The sequence below is a fragment of the Dreissena polymorpha genome, chromosome 3, assembly GCF_020536995.1.
Source record: "Dreissena polymorpha isolate Duluth1 chromosome 3, UMN_Dpol_1.0, whole genome shotgun sequence".
Classification (NCBI taxonomy): Eukaryota; Metazoa; Mollusca; class Bivalvia; order Myida; family Dreissenidae; genus Dreissena; species Dreissena polymorpha.
In genome coordinates this window covers 150,216,949-150,238,794 of record NC_068357.1, presented here as the reverse complement: position 1 = coordinate 150,238,794, position 21,846 = coordinate 150,216,949, and the positions used below count along the sequence as shown (strand labels likewise).

Below are 21,846 nucleotides of genomic sequence, written 5' to 3'. Positions count from 1 at the left end.
AAAAAATAAATGTGTAGGGATTTTTTTCTAAATAAACATTAAAGTAGAATTTCTCTAGAAATTATCACAAGTTCATTCAATAAAGAAAAAAAACCTGCTGTGTTTCTTTAAAATATCGTCAAAAACTTCGTCTGCATTAAACTGCAATTCTGTCATGTCTGTCCTTGTCAGAAACTGAGAAAGGCTCGACATGTAAGATGGTTCAAAGATACTTGTTAAACAAAATCACTAACTTATTCTTGGAATAACATGTGGTCAGTTGTCATGTTGTCTTGCATAATATTTCAAAAAAGAATCAGTAATTGGGTAAAATGCCTTTTATCTGGAAAGTATTTCGTCTGCAATTGTTGAACACCGGAAGTTCAATTAGCAAAGGTTATGTATCACCAATATATTAGTGAATTTCTTATCTCTGGTATTCGATCCAGACTTTTGCAATTATGATTATGGATGGAGTACCTCAACCAGACAATTTCTTTCAATTGCTTCTCATAGACTGCTCTAAATTAATACATTTGCTTAATTTATACTTAAAATATTGTGTAATTGCTATAAAGCCACATACTGATTGGTATTTCTTGTTGATTAATTCTTCGTAGTGAAAGATCTACTAAATTACATGAATTTCACAAATTTATATCAATTTTAGTTTTTCGGCGTAAGCTGCATAAGCCAGCTTTTCACCCTGACTTGACCTTTGTAAGTGTCCAATAAAATTCAAATAAAATTTCCCGCGGCTAGGTACGAATGAATACACTTCATTTATTCCATTGGCTGATTTGAGTATACCACCAGAACATTGGAAACATATCCGCGTCTTTGTACCACTGTTTTACTGTATGAAACAATTTTATCTCTAATGAAAAGGCTTAATAGATAGAACAGTTTTACACTCAATTCTCGACATCAATACAGTTTGTGCGTACACCTTTTATTTTCAGAGTATTACCAGCGCAAAAGCGTTTATACTTAAAAGGCTATGTTCTCATATTTAGTACTTACTTCCATATTCCTGTCAACATGTTAACATGTAAAAGTATAAAGAGCAGTGGAAGCGAGGCCTCACTTTAAAGAATTGCATTTCAACCCGCGAGGTTTCGGGTCAAGTCGCGGACATTCAGAGTTTATATACAGGTCATCACCGGAGTTCGCGGTCAGTAAAATAATCGTTATATAATAAAGACGCTATCCGTGAACTAGGTTACCTGGAATTTTCTTTAGACCAGAAATATGTTAAAAGAAGATATTCAGCAATATAATTATGGTATGTCAATAATAGATTCTTAATGTGTTTTCAACAATACAATGATAAATATTATTTTTAATAAATTTAACAATAATTATTCCACCATATTGCCTAATGTTCTAAAGTGATATTATGAGCATGTAACAGTTTATAGGTGTCTATCGCAACCGTTGATTATTTTTGATGTTTCTACTTCATATACACTTATAGTAATTAATGCAGCATCAACATACTAAAACAATATACCAGAAAGAGAAAAATAATGCATTTGAATATTAACCGTACTTTCGTTTGACAACTGATCATGCGTTTACGAGTTGAACCTAAATTTAGTTTTAGTGCAGATTTGTTCATACGACACAAAGACACAATATTGTTTTACGGATCATTTCGGCTTACAGGACTGGGTGGGTCACGTAAGAATATCGAATATAAAATATATTTTTATAAACAACTGGTAGCAAGGTGAGTTGCAGATAATTGATCAGTAACCACATTTTAACTAACTATTTTGACCTGTTAATTCTTTTCAGCTCAATTCAACAGTGCAAAATGCCCATAATATCACTTTAAGCATGAGCACGATGATTCTCGATACTGTTAATAATCGAATCAAATAGCAATGCCCGACAGACCACTAAAACAAGTTTGTTCTCGTGTGGCCGGTTGACTCATATGTTTAAATTTCACTTCCATTCTTCTTTTGGTTTTCTGTTTTGTATCTATAGGTTTATGACCAGCAATATGTTATAATGTAAAATAAGCCGCGAAAACTCCCCGTAACATCCCGTACTGCGTGTGATGCAGCTAAGAACTGCACAGAAAAAGACATTCGCTATCCTTGATCTCATTCATTAAACTATTTACGCCGTATATCTTTTTTAAAGATATTTCTTGTTAGTAGTCCCTCTGGTTTCACCTTCTGGCCGCAACCATTTCTGAATACTGAAACGCGAAGCTGCTTGCCTTATTTCTGCAACAATAAAACGAACAAATAAAACCCGGTGTAAAAGTTTCTACTCCCGTACACGTCTTTCAAAGCGGGCTATATCGACACTTTATGTTAGTATGTGTTGATCCATTGTCTAATGACAAATTCGATCCTTTGCTCAGACCTCGCCTTTCTAAATCTATTGCATGCGACGTTCATTTTTATTCATATTTTTTTTATTTTATTTTTTTGTTTATTAAACCTCGATGATCCAAACGTTTAACTTACTGAGAAGTTGTCCTCAAACATGAACGCCGTAATCATATGGTAAAATACGCATGTACTCGCGTAACAAATTGGTTATCATCTGGAAGTGTTTAATTATGAGGAAGGGGACCATTTTAATTCATTGATATCTTGGTAGGGGTTTATGCAGCCATAAGTGATGACATTTAAAGGGGCCTTTTCACAGATTTTGACATGTTTTGAAGTTTGTCATTAAATGCTATATATTGATAAATGTAAACATTTAATTTTACAAGCTCCAGTAAAAGATCAAAAATAAAATTTTAAAAAGGAAAAAAAGTAGCCGGCAGCAGGACTCGAACCAGTGACCTCCGGATTCCTGAAGTAAAAAATGCATAAGCCAACTGAGCTATCCTGCCAAGCATGCATAAAATGCGTATTTTATACCTTATATACGCAATCTTCGTAGTTTCACAAATGTAAACGACAACAACAGCACTCTCCAAATTGTTCAATCGTTTCGCGTTGCAACGCTTTATAATTTTTAGGGTTTTAAATCGTCAAAAGATGCATATAATGGCAATACTAGACCATGGCAAATGTTCAGTAATACTGTTTCCTCACAAATATCATAACTAAACCGAAAATTTGCGAATCTGAAACAACTTTTCTCAATTTTGTCAATTTACCAAACCGTGAAAAGATCCCTTCAAAAAGTACTCAGAACAGTTCTCAGCTAATTCCCATCGAAATTTTCGCTTTGGACACTCACTACAAATGTCCTTTAAACGTAAACTCTTACATAAAATCTAAACGTGCATCCTTAACGAAAGTCTCGTGCTCTACATTTAAATTTGGAATCTTGGGAATGACAATACTGCTCATTCAAAGCAATATCATACTAAGCATAACCAAGTGAGTTATACATAATTTTGATGAAGTACAACAGTTTGTCCTATATCAATTAAGCAGCATGATTGACCGGTATTTATTTATGATATTTTTTTATTTTATAAACAAGTCTATCATTTTTAATTATGCAGATGATAATACTCTTTCATTTTACACAACAAACTTTGATGAACTTACAAGTGTCTTACAACAAGAAAGTAACATTCTTATTGATTGGTTTCATTCTAACAAAATGCAAGCTAACCCTGGCAAATTCATGAAATTTCAATCTTCTGCAATAGGCACATCAACTTCTAGTAAAAAAAAAACTCATTTAAGATAGGTGATGCAGATATTACTTGTGAAAAAGTTGTTATACTTCTTGGTATTGACATAGACTATAATTTTAATTTTGATACGCATATACAAGGATTATGTAAGAAGGCTGCCACTCAGATTAACATCTTAAAAAGAGTTGGCAGAAATTTAAGTGTAGCAAACAAGCTTTTAATTTTCCATACTTCTGTTTTATCAAATTTTAATTTTTGCCCAATGACCTGGCATTTCTGTTCAGAAACTAATATTAAAAAGATGGAAAAACTTCAGCAAAGGGCAATTTCGTTTTATATACAACGACTATAGCACTCCATATAGCGAGCGATCTTATACAAAGGGTAGACCTTCCGTCCTTGCAAATAAGACGTATAAGATCAATGGCTATTGAAACATTTAAAATCATAAATGAAATTTCTCCACCTTTGTTAAATGATTTAGTTGTTAAGAGACAGTCAACCATAAATTTTAGATACACCAATACTTTACAGATACCACAGATACGCACATCAACATATGGTAAGAATTCCTTTAGATATGCTGCCCCCTCGCTCTGCAACTTCCTACAGGAAGACTTTAGAAATGTACACATTTTTCGCAATTTTAAACTTTAATTGGATCATGGAATGGCAAAATCAGTATGTGCAAAATCATGGCTTTGTATGCTCTGTATGCTTTGTTTGCTTTGTATGCTCTGTATGCTTTGTATGCCTTGTATGCTTTGTATACTTTGTGTGCCTTTTATGCTTTGTATCCTTTGTGTGCTTTGTATGTTTTGTATGTCCTGCATGCTCTGTATGCTTTGTATGTTTTGTATGCTCTGCATGCTGTGTATGCTCTGTATGATTTGTGTGCTTTGTATGCTCTGTAAACTAAATGTGCTCGCTCCTGCTTAATGTTACATGCTTTACATGTATGTATTTTAGAAACTCAAGATACTGGGCACTGTCTACTGGTGACTAAATGTGCTGTTTTTAGGTATATATGCTTATAAAATGCTAAATGTCAAGTAACAACACTGTATGCTTTGTACTTGAAACAATTGTTTAAACCCATTACCTATTTACAAGAAATCTAGTGGATATTTTATTCTTTTTCTTAAAAATTATCTGACTTAAGCAGACAAATCTAAACTTTTTAAATTACCATATCTGATGTTATAATATCATGCTATATATTTTATGTATATTTCATAATTTGCCTTTTAATTACAAATTGTTTTCAGTCTTTCAGCTTTTATAACCTTATTATCCTTATTCATCATGTTATATGTTTGTTTTTATTCACTCTTTCCGACTCAATATAAATCTTATCTTATGAGATTATTTACGACAGGCATCGCGGAAATGCGTGTCTGTTTTTACTTTGCAAAGCTTCAATCTATTTCCAACTAAGTTGATATCGCAAAAATTAAAAATAACTAAAAACTAACGTAGCCTTTACAATTGTATTGTATAACAGCATGCGTGACGCAGTGGAATCACACTTCCAGTTTTCATCGAGACATCTAAGGTTCAAATCCCGCTAATTTTTTTTTCGTGCTATTGTTATTACTTAAAACTTTAAAAGCCCATAAACACTCAAAATCAACGAATATTTCTTACATAATTTCGGAAAAAAAAGAGAACACATAAAAAATCAATGCTCCTTACAGCAATAGCCGAATTTAAACGCTAGGTGTGGTATGGTAACATTTAACAAGATACAAAATGCTCTTTTGTGGTTTTTTGCGTGACAATATATTCAACACATGTGCATGTACCAAGTTAGTGTTCGTGTGTCGTATAAAAAGATGTCGTTGCGGGAAATTTAAACGGAATATATTGTGCTTAAAATAGAAATACGAGCATTTTGTATGTAGTTGAATGAATGGAACCATACTACTTACAGCGTTGAAATTAAGGCTATTTCTATAAGGAACATAATATTATAATTTTGTATGGGTTATTTTTTTAAAGAAATATTCCTTGATTTTTAGTATTTTTTACTTAAGTATGTCCAAACCATTATTGATGTATTGGTAGTCATATTCAATGAGATTAAAGAACGAAAATCTGGGAAAAGTCTGTATAAAGTAGTGGGGTCTTCTAAAGGTTTCAGCATCGTCCAGAGACACTTAAGGCACAAGCAAAGAAGAATCGGGCAAAAATATCAACAAGGAGACATGGAACACGTTTGTGATGTTTATTTTCCAAATTAGAAACATTAAAATCCCGTTCATTCTCAACGGCTGAGGACACTTCAAATACAAAAAAAACAAACCCAAACCGTGTTATGGTGACAAATCACAGCAAAATTGTAAGTTAACAATTCAGTGGGTGAAGGAAATACTGCATATTCCTTTACATTGGTCGGCATGACATTTCCTGGTTTGTCCGAAGACGATTTTGTGGACACACTTATTCATGGATAACTCGTTTGCTTGGTATCTACTCGTAAATACATGAATTTGAATGTTCTTATAACGAGAATATATTCTAAATGTATACTACATAAAGGAAACAATATGTTAGTATTTTACTAAGAAGGGGAAAAATACTAGTAGTAGGATATTGAAGCTACTGCTGACTTACATATATCTTAAAAAAGAGGTTACAATTTGTTTTAATCCAAAAAATCTTAATTTTGGCAAACAATTATAAAAAAAATTAACAGTGTAGGAGCAACATTTTAAACAAGCAAGATGCCATTATGAAAAAAATACAATGACAATAACGCGTAATCAATAAGAAAACATATACAATTGTTACAAGAACATTATGTAAAGTTCAATTGAACAAAGCGAATAATTTAAGGCATCTTGTGACTTAAGGCAAAATCAACTGCTTATAACATAATTGCAAAATATGGCTTACTTACAAATGAGGATGATAAAATGGCATACTTTGCTGTGGGTTGGATACAGTTCAATAGGAAGTATTTCATGGCTATATTGGCACAAAATGTGTACCAGGAGTTTAAAGTCATCTATTGCCAATTTAAATAATGCAGACGAACCATTCAAAAATACAGTAAACATGTACATGTAATTTTACATAAGTGCCATCTATAAATTTTCAAATATATGAAAAGGCAGTTGTTGTTTTTTTTCAAATGACTCGTATTTAACTCAGTTACTGATATTTTAAACAATATAACTTTAATATTATATATGGCAAAAATCATGGACGATAGGGCTTCCAACCCGACAGCTGACTGTATGAAGTGTGGATTGAATCCTGCATGATAGTTTTGAATATACATGTATTAAAACAATTACAAAGGCACTTTGTTCCCATGAAAGTATTGGCCCGGTCAACAACTTATCACAATATAAAAACAGTACAATATATGTATATATATGTGTGAACACAAAATAATTTTCCAGTGTTCCGACAGAGGGTGGTTGAATTAGTATGGATGACAATGTTATGAATTTTATACAATGAAAACATGACTCAAAGATGGATTCAGTAAAATAAAGGTAATTTTGGTAAAAATCAGGTATAAAATTATAGATAAAAATAGAAGTAATCGCCCAATAAAATCACAATATAATATACACTGCTTCATGGAATCTTGATACTCCAGTCCCTATCAAGTTTGCCATGCTATGTTCTGGTTACATTTTATTAGTAAAAATCTAATGGAGAAAGATATTAACAAGATTTGTATATCGTTTCTGGAGGGTCGTTGAAAAAAATGAGGTCTTTTTTTACTAGTAAAAGGTCACATGACAAAGCAGATGAACAGTTAATGAGAATTCAAATGTAAGAATGTTTTAAGTAGCTTCTAAAACTATGGAGTTATGCACTCTAACTTGAATTTCGAAAACATGATAAATGTAATTCAAAATCATTTTGACAAGTATAAACTTATTCAAAACAACAAATACAGAATGTAATTTATAATGACGACAATCTTTACCATGATTATAATTAAGTGAAGGCACCATGAATTTTGAACACAATTTGGGATATAAAAAAAGCTTGGAATACAAATAATCATATCAAAGATGATTTTTGATTTTATATTGAACACTATGTGGTTTTTGATTAAAAACAAACTATTGAAACAGAAAACACTGAACACTATTGGATATTATGACAAAATATTAAATGAAAACATTGCAATAGGTAATTGTAAACACTTAAGGATAACTAATAATAAAGTTATCAGAATAATATTTAAATACATAATAGTTAAATTTCATTAGATCAAATTATGAACACTTCTAGTGGAAAAATAACATGCACATTTATTTGAAAAATTCAACTGTGAGGCATGTAAGCTTAGTCTGAACACTTCGGTGGCAATTATAATACAAAATAATTAATTTTGAACACATTGCGGTGACAAATGGCAAAATGGGAGTAACACCATGTCACAAATAGAGAATAGTTACACAAAAAAAGTAAAAACTTCCTGGAATTGCAAGATACACTTATTGGACAAAATATATTCATTATGTGGTAATGCACCCCATTGCTTTAAAGAGTGATTTTGAACTAGTAATGGTTTCTCCTGAAACAAATCAAACAAATGCAGTCCAATGACATGCTCTTGAATCAGTTGGCTATAGGTACTTATCAACAGTTTAGATGCTTAACTTAACGTTTACATGTGTATTTTTTATGTTCCCCATCCCTTGCTTAAAATAAAACAAATTACAAATTATCCTTAGTCAAAGTAAATAGTTTTTAAAGAGGACGTACATTATCTATTTGGATTACTATAAATATATATATATGTACACATCACGTCTACACAATTAACAAATATTTAATAAATTAATTTGAAGACTATTCTAAATCCAACATACACAAAATGAAAGAGAAATTATTTGTCAACTTAAGAAAAATTACTTATAACATTATATGGGACATCTCATTAAAAAAAAATATTTCCACAGCTATTTTAAGTTGATTTTAAGTCCTACTTAATTTTCCATAATCATTTAATTATACCCTCAATTCCTTATACTCGAGACAAAATACTCGGCTATATACGTATAATACAAAATCTTTTATATCATATTAAATTAGGAATAACCTAATGAGATCCAATGAGATTTAGATATCTTGTACATTAAATTCATTGTAAAAAAAGAGAGCAAACAGAAATCATCTACAAAATGCTTATTCTCAGTTCAGTCAAATAAAATTAAACAGTTAACAAAAGACTACTTGACACAGCATTCATTACTATTATAACACATCACGCAATTCACTGCACAACAAAAACCAAGGCCCTGCAATCTACAGTATTTATCCAGTTCAGCAATGCATTTAACCAGGGTTCCCAACTTTTTTTATTAACAAAATTCCCTGATTTATCCCTGATGGAAAATAAAAATTCCAGGATCATAATTTCGACCTATTTCTTGTTTCAGATGCCCTCAATAAACAGCAGTTGCAGACATAACTAAGCTACATTTATACTACAAAGCCACCATAGGCATGCAGAGGAATCGTTTGCTGTTTTAATCATATGGACTTCTCGACACAAATCGGAAAAGTCTGACCAAACAAAATTCCCAGATTTTTCCCTGATTTCAGGAACTTTTCCCAAATTCCCCGACTTTTCCCTGACTGGAAAAAGTGAGTCTTTTTCCAGGTTTTCACAGATTTCCAGGTTGGCTTGGAACCCTGATTTAACATAAATTACAAAAACTATGAAATAACACTTGCAACCATTTCCAGACCAGTAATATTATTAGTTGATTAAATGTACTACTCCTTAAAAGACAGCTTCAATACCAAAGTCTGAAGATAAGAATATAATGCATTGCTTGTAACTTGATATCATTGTATTACTATTGTTGACTTCTTGGATATTTCATAAGTCATATCACTTTTCGAGCTTCACACAACGCAACTTTTTTCAAAAACAACATATACCAGAATATATTTCTCTAAACATAATAACATTTTCAACAATATATAAATACAACACTTAACAAACACGACAAAAGTTAAGCAAATAAATTTGCAGAATTTGCAAATAAAACCCAAACCAAAGCCTTTTTTGGCATGGATGATCAACAACAGAATCGCGTACGAGCTACTTCCTGCTTACCTAGTATTATGACAATGCTGATAAGGACGTCATTTGAAATGCCCAGCGAGATTTTTTCCCAATACTTTGACAGACAAGAAAATCATCATTCAGGCCAGATAGAAATATTTAATCAAAATGTCGGTCAAAAAGACCATGTTCTACTTATTAACACTTCAGAACAAGTAATTTTTGTGAATACTTTGATTCCAATTGGTTAAGTGTCAACAAGCCGATTGATCTGAAAATAACTAAGCTGAAAATATTGTCAGACCATAGACGTTAATTTCAGTATACAAATAATTCAGATGTTGATACCTTTTGAACAACGTTGCAACCAAGTCTTGCTAAGACTTAACTGAGCATTTTATTTTCATAAACATTTTTTAATTGAACAATTACTGTTTGGCAGTTGCATTGTGGCACAGATTTGCTGATTGACATAATTCTATTTGTCATTCATTCATAATCGGCAATAAATCATTGCAAAATAAATAAAACATTTGACTATAAGCTATTGACAGCAAGCAAAATACTTAACGACAGACCCGAAAATGTATAAGCCCTCGTTCAGTCACAAGCAATATGTTATTATTAACATCTTGTATGACTAGGTCAATCATTACTATCTGACAAATAATAGTACAAATGTAATTAGTTTAATTTTATTTTTTCTTGATAAATATTAAATTTAATTTTGAAGAACAATTACTTTATGACTGTAGCTATAAATAACAACATCAAATCTATGATTTAATTTTGAAGAACAATTACTTTATGACTGTAGCTATAAATAAATACATCAAATGTATATGTATTCATCAAATCTCTACGTTTCTATAAATTTGATTCAACATGCATGCATTCAAATATCATTTATTAGTCAGACATTTCTTGCACAAATGTAAGCAATCTAATACACACATATTTTGAGGCCAGATATCACTGTCACAGCATTCACATTTAATCAACATAGACAAAATTCAAAGCATCAACAGTAATTTGGATGGAAGCATATGAACCCATCCACTTTTTCGCTTGTATAACTTTTTTTCACAGCAAATAAACACATCAACAAAGCCAACCAATATCACACTTACACAATAAATAGAAGCATAAAAACGAAAAAAAATCTATTCTTTAAACAGATTAAACAAAAAATCTGTAAATAATAAGTCTGTACAAGTGCAAAATCTGAGCACTTTTATTTTCGTTTAAAATGTACGCTGGACATATATGGCTCACTTTAAATAATTCATAATGGATATATATATTTATATATATATTTCAATCCGACACATAACATATGAGGTTACTGTGACACAAAATAAAGCAGACAAGGGTAATACAATACAGGAAAAAACAACAGACAAAGTCATCTAGATGATTTCCATGGACAGACACCACTTACTATTACACTCGGTAATAAGACACTCGTGAACAAGTATAAAATACAAGATGTCAATCAACAACATGTAAAGCCCATCGTCAAAAAAACGCTCTTAATTATTGCCTGTTTGTTGACCTTTGAAGTAGGACACAGGTGTTGCCAAGCTACATGCCATCTCCTGATGGTGGTCATTTGTGGTCAGATACTTTAAAATAGTATTCTGAATGACAAAGCAATAGTCCTTACATTTTGTTTCAGGGCTATATTTAAGGGTTTCCCCTGGCTCAAAAATTTCTTTAGCCAAATTCGCCTTGCAATGGCAAAATTCCTCTATTTTTGGCAATTTTTAAATGTAGAAAACGTTTTAGCCAAATAGAATTTTCTTTAGCCAAATAGGTAAATTTTTAGCCATTGGCTAATTTGGAAAATGGCAGAGTTAGCCCTGTATTTTATCTTTGGCCTTTTAGTGTGACCTTGGCCTTTGAAATAAGAAGGGTGTTACACATGACATATTGTCTCATGATGGCGAACATTGGTGGTCAAATTCCACAATGAAATACAAAGTAACAGCCCAGAAAGCTTGGAGCCATGCACATATGCTCAACCATTGCGACTGCTATATCGAGCTCCCACAACAGACTCAACAAATTTGCGTGCGTCCACCTGTCCTATAATTCTTGTTGATCTGGCAACAATTTAGGTGATATCCCATTTTCTGATTGCACCAAAACTTTCAGTGTACCCGTTCAGCTTCAATAAAAGTAACTAAGTACATTTGCACATTTCAGGCTTGATATCCATCAAACAGAGATGTCAATGCTGGTTAACTCTGACAAATAGTTATCGAAAAGGTCACTGATTCCCTCGGTCTCCTCCAGACTGAACATGTAGTCCTCTAGTGCGCCTATTGGGGGCTCCAACTGCACAAAGTTGTCGTCATTTTGATGCTGATCCTCCGTCTGCAGTAGAAGGGAGTGGTCAAGGTTAGGAGAGATGTCCTGGTCTTCCAACAACGCGTTCTTCATCGTTGGGTGCCCTGATTGGATGTTAAACAGTTATCATGTAAAACTAACATAATTGTTACATTAAGGCCTTGTACAATAATTTGATGCGTGCTTGAAATTGTATCAGTTGTAAAGAAAATAATGTTGATAGACAAAATATAACAAGCTTCTTCATTCCCCCAAATAAATTGTATTTATGGATAGATGCAGAACTGAAACAAGAAACCGTCGGAGACGGGTGATGCTCCCAAAAGTTGTTTTTTTCACAATATTGCACTATATATTCAGATAAAAGGAAACGTCTTGAGGGGCATAACTTTAGACAAAAATTAATAATACAATGAATGGTTTAGCAACTTAAAAATTTCAAAGGGCCATCAATCTCTAAATAAATCATCTAACCAGAACCCACAAATAACATGCGCATCTCCTCAAGGTAGTTAAGCTTCCCATAAAGCTTCATTGAATTCCAGTCAGTAGTTGGGGAGAAATAGCCCGGACAAGAATTGCACTATATGTACAGTTTATAGAAAATTTCAAAAGGCCATAACCCTGAGAAAAATCATCTGACCATAACCGGCTGATAATATGCACATCTGTTGGTAGTGAAGCTTCCCATAAAGTTTCATTGAATTCCGGTCATTAATTGCTGAGAAATAGCCCGGACAAAAATTGTGCACGGACAGACGGACACATGGACGGACGAAGCGGCGACTATATGCTCCCCCCAAAAATTTGCCTATTCCAGTGCTCCAGCTAGGCCTAAACAGAAGGGCGCATCACCCTACCCCTCCCCTTTTATTATATATATAAAAAATTTTTTTTAAAGACTTATAATTTATAAATCTCTTGTTACATTGTAATTAATAAATTCCTCATTGTAGACATTTTATTTGCATGGTTTAACCAATTTATGCAGAGTGGACTCTCCAATCCTTCTAAATTGGATAAAGTTATTTCCAAAATAAGGGATTGTCTGATATATATATATTCTATTTTTAGAATATTTCTTACAGAATTTCTTTTAAGCAGTGTAGACCCTGATGAGATGCCTGATGCATTATACGTCATCTCATCTGGGTCTACGCAGTTTGCTCAGGCCTTTTTTGTAGTCACTAGGCATAATTGGGTTAATAATAAGGGAAATAATAGTTGTTAATATCATAAAAATCAATATACAACAGGGAGCATTCCAGATACGACAGCTTGATCAAAAGTGCCCTTTTGACAAAATTCTGCGCGTTGAAATTGCCCTTTTGACAAAATAGCCCCCCCTCCCCTGCCCTTTTCAAAACCTAGCTGGAGCACTGCTATTCTTAAGTATGTTTTTTATTCATGTGTACCAGTCATGGGTTTGCAGCAGTCAATAAAACAAGAAACCGTCGGAGACGGGTGATGCTCCCCAAAGTGTTTTTTTGTCACAATATTGCACTATATATTCAGATAAAAGGAAACGTCTTGAGGGCACAGCAGTTGGGGGGACAATAATTTTTTTATAGAAAATTTCAAAGGGCCATAACTCTGTGAAAAATCATCCAACCAGAACCCGCTGATAATATGCACATCTCCTCTTGGTAGTGAAGCTTCCCATAAAGTTTCATTGAATTCCGGTCATTAGTTGCTGAAAAATAGCCCAGACAAGAATTGCACTATATGTACAGTTAATGGAAAATTTCAAAGGGCCATAACTCTGTGAAAAATCATCTGACCAGAACCCGCTGATAATATGCACATCTCCTCTTGGTAGTGAAGCTTCCCATAAAGTTTCATTGAATTCCGGTCATTAGTTGCTGAGAAATAGCCCGGACAAAAATTGTGCATGGACGGACACACGGACGGACGGACAGACAAAGCGGCGACTATATGCTCCCCCCCATATTTTTTAGAGGGAGCATAATAATGCAGGAAGTTTATTTTACATGAACATTGAAAGCTTTGTGGCAAAAGGAGAAGTGGCTTGTTATGAGAATTTTCATGAATAGAAATCTTATCATTTCAATTTTTGTCGGAAACAAGAGCTATCTCCTTAGGATGACATATGCCCCTGAAAAACGCTTTGATAGAAGTTATGAGCAATTTTCAAAACCTAAACACAGACCCTAAGCTCAAGGTCAAAGGGGTCAAAATTTGTGAGCGTATGGAAAGGACTTGTCCATATACACATGCATACCAAATATGAAGGTTACATCTGAAGCGACATAGAAGTTTTGAGCATTTTTCGAAACCTAAACTCAAAGTGTGACGGACAGACAGAAGGACAGACACACGGACGGACATGGATTCACTATATGCCCCGCCTTTGGGGGCATAAAAAGAAGATACCCAAAAGCTCAATATTCTTATGCCAGTTTCAGTCTGCCTAGCAACAATTACCTTTATTAAAGCTATCACAGGAAGTAGAGTCCTCCGAGAAGAACGAGTCATCGCCGCTGCTCGCGCTGGTGTTACTGCCGCAGGCGCTGTCCGTGGCGGAGGAGGAGGTAGTATTGGCAGCATCAGAACCTGAGCTCGACCCTGAGCCTCCAGCGTCCTCGGGGCAGAGGTAGACCTCAATTGGACCCTTTGAGCTCTGTTATAAAAATAATTTCAACTTTTTTTATTTAACTTGATCGCATCGAAAAGCTTAAGGCTTATTGAAACAGTCAAGTCTGTTTCCTGGATAGAACCATTATTTGGAGTTGATTGGGGAGATCTTATGAACCCTTCGACAATTGGGATTGAACACACCACTTCCTGGTAACAAGGTGGACATCATATCCACAACCCCACAGCGACCTCAAATTTACAACTAACAATAAAGTTGAGGTGATTGTAGGGTCAGAGTTTTAGTTTCCCTGTTTAAGCCTTTTGTCGTTGTGGCAACTTTAGTTTAAAATATCAGTTATTTGAAGACCAAGACTTTTCGATTTCTTAGCAATAATGCACATAAGGTTACATCTCAATATTTCTACACAAAATATCTACTTTTTGATACGGGAATGAGGCCGAACAGAAACCCTGGGAACTATTTGTTAAATGACCATGTCGAATAATCCTACCAATTTTGGAGTATAATCCAAACAGCTCTTTAAGGGATACTATAAATGGGCCTTGCTCTGTGAAAAGGGGGTTTAATGCAAGTGTGGTAAGTGGTCAAGTGTTGTCCCTGATTAGCCTGAGTGGACTTCACACTTTACGCACATGCATTAAACCCCCTTTTCACAGAGCAAGGCTCAAATATTTTAACATGTTTTTCAAGACAAGAAACAATGACTGATCATTATATCTAACTCTTCAACCCATAACAAACAAAAAGCACTGGGGTTACCTTCAGCCATATCTGAATGTTATCGCCGGGGTCTGGCACCTCAAGTCTGGTTTCCGGCGGGGCTTTTATAGCTATAACTGTCTGTTCATCCAATGATTTGATGCTCCGTATGTCTTGGTATGTCACATATGCATATGTGGAACACTGGTTAAGGATCAAATGCATTTCAAATAACTTGCACTAGCAACTTTGTTGCCAAAGATGTTTGTTCAGCATTTTGCCTACTTATTTGTCAAGGAATCCAAAGATAAACTATCTCTTGTCCCTTATATTAATTTCTTCAACAGGAATATTTGTATATTTCTTTATATTAAGAGCCTATCAGACAGTTAACCCAGGGAACTAAAAGGATATTTCAAGGCGCTTGTCTAAGATGTTAGTATTAATTAACTCTAAATTGGGGATTTCATTGCGCTTGTCCAATAATTTACCCTAAATTGGGGATCTAAATGACAGCTTTGAAGTATTAATCAACAATATGGGCATTGAAATAAAGCAAATCTGCTTGAAAACAGCAGAAAATACACTGCAAATACCTGTAACTGCCCTTCTGCTTATATATACTAAAGGATATTTAGAATTCTCTGGGTTTTCTGTGGTCTCCTTCAAAGACCGGGTACAGGAAGTTATGATCTGGTCCAACCGGTTTTCTTTAGCCTCCAAATCTGCAAGATCTGTATCAACAATATGGTTTTACACACAGCCGAAATAGGGCTCAAAACACAGTTAACTCCAAAATTACAGTTATTAACTAATATTTTAGCATAACTCTACATTCCAGCTAAAAATAATGTGGGCAAGTGAAGTTTCTTTACAACGTTTTTCCCTCACGCAAGTCATAGCAACATTTCTTGGGTATCTTTCTCTTGCAATTAATTACCTCCTGTCCCATATATATAATTTTGCAAGGAGCAGATCTGTAAAAGTGTTCATTTTCACTATAGTTCCTAACTGATCCTCTTTTGTAATGATTTTCAGAACCGATTTCCACAAAAAAATAGTTTTTAATTTTTCCGTAAATTGCTTTAAATAAATAATACAAGAACTATTCAAAGCAATACATTTCATGTAAGCAAATATCTTGTAATGCACAAGTTTCCTTATAATTACACCAATGAAACATAAACTGCAAGTTTTGGTCAACGTTTATCAAACTGGGCAAGTTGAAGTCATATTCTTAAGTAGACTTGAGCCTCGCTCTGGGGAATCAGTGCCTTGTGTCTTTCCAGATTAGCCTGTGCAGACAGCAGATTAGCCTGTGCAGACAGCAGATTAGCCTGCACAGACAGCAGATTAGCCTGCACAGACAGCAGATTAGCCTGTGCAGACAGCAGATTAGCCTGCACAGACAGCAGATTAGCCTGTGCAGACAGCAGATTAGCCTGTGCAGACAGCAGATTAGCCTGTGCAGACAGCAGATTAGCCTGTGCAGACAGCAGATTAGCCTGCAGACAGCAGATTAGCCTGTGCAGACAGCAGATTAGCCTGCAGACAGCAGATTAGCCTGCACAGACAGCAGATTAGCCTGTGCAGACAGCAGATTAGCCTGTGCAGACAGCAGATTAGCCTGCAGACAGCAGATTAGCCTGTGCAGACAGCAGATTAGCCTGTGCAGACAGCAGATTAGCCTGCAGACAGCAGATTAGCCTGCACAGACAGCAGATTAGCCTGCAGACAGCAGATTAGCCTGTGCAGACAGCAGATTAGCCTGTGCAGACAGCAGATTAGCCTGTGCAGACAGCAGATTAGCCTGCAGACAGCAGATTAGCCTGTGCAGACAGCAGATTAGCCTGCAGACAGCAGATTAGCCTGTGCAGACAGCAGATTAGCCTGTGCAGACAGCAGATTAGCCTGTGCAGACAGCAGATTAGCCTGTGCAGACAGCAGATTAGCCTGTGCAGACAGCAGATTAGCCTGTGCAGACAGCAGATTAGCCTGCACAGACAGCAGATTAGCCTGCAGACAGCAGATTAGCCTGCAGACAGCAGATTAGCCTGCAGACAGCAGATTAGCCTGTGCAGACAGCAGATTAGCCTGTGCAGACAGCAGATTAGCCTGTGCAGACAGCAGATTAGCCTGCACAGACAGCAGATTAGCCTGTGCAGACAGCAGATTAGCCTGCACAGACAGCAGATTAGCCTGCAGAGACAGCAGATTAGCCTGTGCAGACAGCAGATTAGCCTGTGCAGACAGCAGATTAGCCTGCACAGACAGCAGATAAGCCTGCACAGACAGCAGATTAGCCTGTGCAGACAGCAGATTAGCCTGTGCAGACAGCAGATTAGCCTGTGCAGACAGCAGATTAGCCTGTGCAGACAGCAGATTAGCCTGTGCAGACAGCAGATTAGCCTGTGCAGACAGCAGATTAGCCTGTGCAGACAGCAGATTAGCCTGTGCAGACAGCAGATTAGCCTGTGCAGACAGCAGATTAGCCTGTGCAGACAGCAGATTAGCCTGCAGACAGCAGATTAGCCTGTGCAGACAGCAGATTAGCCTGTGCAGACAGCAGATTAACCTGTGCAGACAGCAGATTAGCCTGCAGACAGCAGATTAGCCTGTGCAGACAGCAGATTAGCCTGTGCAGACAGCAGATTAGCCTGCAGACAGCAGATTAGCCTGTGCAGACAGCAGATTAGCCTGCAGACAGCAGATTAGCCTGTGCAGACAGCAGATTAGCCTGTGCAGACAGCAGATTAGCCTGCAGACAGCAGATTAGCCTGTGCAGACAGCAGATTAGCCTGCACAGACAGCAGATTAGCCTGCAGACAGCAGATTAGCCTGCAGACAGCAGATTGGCCTGTGCAGACAGCAGATTAGCCTGTGCAGACAGCAGATTAGCCTGCAGACAGCAGATTAGCCTGTGCAGACAGCAGATTAGCCTGCACAGACAGCAGATTAGCCTGCAGACAGCAGATTAGCCTGCAGACAGCAGATTAGCCTGCAGACAGCAGATTAGCCTGTGCAGACACCAGATTAGCCTGCAGACAGCAGATTAGCCTGCAGACAGCAGATTAGCCTGCAGACAGCAGATTAGCCTGTGCAGACAGCAGATTAGCCTGCAGACAGCAGATTAGCCTGCAGACAGCAGATTAGCCTGTGCAGACAGCAGATTAGCCTGCAGACAGCAGATTAGCCTGTGCAGACAGCAGATTAGCCTGCAGACAGCAGATTAGCCTGTGCAGACAGCAGATTAGCCTGCACAGACAGCAGATTAGCCTGCACAGACAGCAGATTAGCCTGTGTAGACAGCAGATTAGCCTGTGCAGACAGCAGATTAGCCTGCACAGACAGCATAGGCTAATTAGGGACAACACTGTTCCCTTTTATTGTATTTTTTATTTTAAGGTAGTCTTATCTTCTTTATAGTGAAAATCCACTTGAGGGGGAAATTGTACTGGATTAGCTTGTGCGGACTGCCCAGTCTTATCTGGGACAACACTGTATACACCTGCATTAAGCCCAGTTTTCCTAAAAAAGAAAACTCTGCCACATAACTCACCTGAATGAAGATCCACAGTTGCACAGCTTAACTGACTGTCAAGCTTGGGATTGGCAGCTATAGAATTTGTACAGCCTCTGAAGTGGAATGGTGAGAATATTTTTTTCCTTCAATCACACAAAATGTTCAAACCAATTATTATTTTATCTTGTACCTGTACTTCTATTTGTTCAGCCTAGAAAAAAAAAAATATTGTAGAACATAAATTATTTGAATGATAAAATAACAAGAGGGCCTTAAAGGCCCAAAGTTGCTCACCCGAGATAACAAGATATTATTGGGACAAATCTTCTGACGAAGATCGGAAAATAAATGTGGCCTCTAGAGTGTTAACAAGGTTTTACTAAAACCATATAAAGCTATATAAGGAAAAATGCCCCGCCCCTGGTGGCCATGTTTTTAAAGCAACAAAAACCATTTTCAAACTCATCCAAGATATCATTGGGACAAATCTTCAGACCAAGTTTCATGATGATCGGATAATAAATGTGACCTCTAGAGTGTTAACAAGGTCATACATTTCAATATAATTTAAAATAAAAGTTGAGAACATGTGTCGAAAAATGCAAAATAAGCCAGATATTGAATTATGAAATCGAAAATGTCTGTAAAGTCGAATTTGCCAGAATGTATATCATGCATGTACAATGTCAATCTTAATTTAGTTTAATGGTTGTTTTTAAATTTCTGCAGCGATGCCTATTCATACGACACACAAACACTAACTCGGATCCTAATAAAAAGACGAATTCTTCGGTTATAGTAGGAAAATATGTACGAAATATCTTCATCACCATTGGCTTGAGACCCTAATTTATCTTTGCTGCATTTTATGAAATTCGTCTTCAATGTCTTGCCTATTTTGTGTTATTGTAACATGTATTTATCAATATATTAAAATTTAACACATAAAAAAATCGTATAGTCTTGCTTTAATCGTTTGACAAAAGAATGCCATATTGTACAGAATCATCAAACAATAAAAAACGTATTCAAAAGTTTGCTATCTTCCAGAATGTAAAACTATCATTTATAATTAATTCCACTTAATCTTCTTGTGCTTAAAAAAAATTATTTTAAAAAGGGAGACAACTCTGTCACATCAACATAATTTTTCAAAATCCATTTTGCCGTGACTTCCCTTGACATGCTAAACTAGAGTGTTCACAAGCTGCTTTACTAAATTTTATTGGATTCATAATAGTTAGATTTGTTTACTTATTTATATACATATACGATATATAAATATACTTACTTCCACTGAATATTGTTTTTGGATTTCTTTTGTATCAAGTTGATGCCCTCTAGCACATTAGTGATGTCGTAAATGCGTCGTTTCTGCACTTCCAAAAATTCAGACGCTCTGTTCAAGTCCAAGACCTGCGAAACATCATTGAAAATATACAGTTAACAAGAAATAATATTTTATAAGGAGACCTTGCCCTATCAGACATAGGAGTATACAAATGCAACTTTTTCACATGTCTGTAGAATTGTTTTTTAGCATGTGGAGCAGAAAGTCTGAGCATTTCTGATTTTTTAAAATTAATTCCTTTTTGTACAGTTGAAAACTATTAAAAATACAAGATACTTATCTTGCGCGAAAGTGTAAATACAACAATTGCACTACTTCTAAAACTCTGACAATTCTTTGTGTCTACCTCATAAATATGAATGTATAAATTATGACAATGTGAAACTGTTGTTTTTTGTTTGTAAGCAAAATATCTTATAAAATACATAGCATGCAAGCAATAATCTAGTACAGATGGGATTTTTTCCCGATGTAGTCATGGGTCTGATAAACGAATTCCCAATGCATATAGTAAAACAAATCCAAAATTGGAAAAAAAGCCCAATTATTTTTTAAAAGACATGTCTTATTTAAAGAAGTACTTCTTTCCCAAATCAGTGGGCTCATGGCGCTCAAAAATTTCCAATCCCAAAATATCAAGAAAATGGTCTGAATAATTTATTTATCAAACTAACGTGGTATTAACCCATTTATGCCTAGCGTCTAGAAACAAGGCCTTGGCAAACAGTGTAGACCCAGATGAGACGCCGCATGATGCGGCGTCTCATCAGGGTCTGCACTGTTTGCTTTAAGGAATTTCTGTAAGAAATATTCTAAATATAGAAATAAATATACTAGACATCCCTAATTTTGGAAATAAATTGATCCAATTTAGAAGGATGGGAGTCCACTAGGCATAAATTGGTTAACACAGACTATGTAGACCATACCCCATCTGGTGCACTGGTGATGAGTCCAACAAACTTCTTGGTAAGAAGCCCCAGTGAGGTGTCATATCTAGTCTTCTCTAATGGAGACCGCACTGGAGAGAAAACATATAATCAGAATAACTGGCGATAGTCACAGTCTGTACATTGAAGCGCGGTCTGCAAGTGATTTTTTTACCTGCGAGTCCTGCGTCCTGGGGATGCAAAGTTTGGAGCTATGCGAGTCCCAAAAATGCATAGTTTAAAACTTGAACTCGTTTTTTCAATTCAGGGACTAATAGATTTGCAGGTTATGGAGTTCCAGGACTCAGATGAGAAAATTTGTAAAAAAATCACTGTCTGCAAGTGATTTCTCACATGATATAAAAAATAACGGGGTCAGTTATAGTAATTAGCAGTTTTACCCACAGGGGCATGTCAGGTGACTTTTAGTTGAGTCAGAAATAAAAATACATGCAATTTTAGATGGAGTGCTAACTTCTTTGAGGGCTACTTTCGCAAAGTGAGTTTTAAATACACAGCACGAAATTCTGAACTGAAGGTTAAACATCAAATCCTAACAAACAACCATTTTTATTTCAATTAGATCCAGTCATTTTAATGGTTGTCGGCTCTTTCGGCCCCAAGCTTTTTCTGCCCCGTTTTTTTCAGGCTCATTCGGCCTAAGTACCAGGCTTTTTTGGCCCCATTTTTTACTTGAATAAATCGTTGAAAATATGTTG

General features: G+C 35.5%; 2 protein-coding genes across 6 annotated transcripts in view; both read right to left on the bottom strand.

Annotated features, from left to right (window-relative positions):
• The window catches only part of LOC127871974 (uncharacterized), a 341,340-nt gene extending 340,972 nt beyond the window's left edge, over window positions 1–368 (bottom strand). Inside the window, exon 1 of one of the 3 annotated variants that reach the window (XM_052415293.1) lies at window positions 234–368. The gene's annotated coding sequence lies outside the window, so the exon portion shown is untranslated. The remainder of the gene's footprint in view (window positions 1–233) is intronic. The other 2 variants (XM_052415294.1, XM_052415292.1) reach the window with 2 other exon arrangements.
• A 5,449-nt stretch (window positions 369–5,817) lies between these two features.
• The window catches only part of LOC127871967 (transcription factor E2F3-like), a 34,383-nt gene continuing 18,354 nt past the window's right edge, over window positions 5,818–21,846 (bottom strand). For 2 of the 3 annotated variants that reach the window (XM_052415267.1, XM_052415265.1), the window contains exons 3-9: window positions 21,128–21,219; window positions 20,139–20,263; window positions 18,884–18,960; window positions 15,959–16,058; window positions 15,385–15,520; window positions 14,451–14,646; window positions 5,818–12,109 (exon numbers count right to left, since the gene is read on the bottom strand). In XM_052415267.1, coding sequence (XP_052271227.1) covers window positions 11,874–12,109; window positions 14,451–14,646; window positions 15,385–15,520; window positions 15,959–16,058; window positions 18,884–18,960; window positions 20,139–20,263; window positions 21,128–21,219 — 962 coding nt within the window. In that variant the 3' untranslated portion in view covers window positions 5,818–11,873. The remainder of the gene's footprint in view (window positions 12,110–14,450; window positions 14,647–15,384; window positions 15,521–15,958; window positions 16,059–18,883; window positions 18,961–20,138; window positions 20,264–21,127; window positions 21,220–21,846) is intronic. The other variant, XM_052415266.1, reaches the window with a different exon arrangement.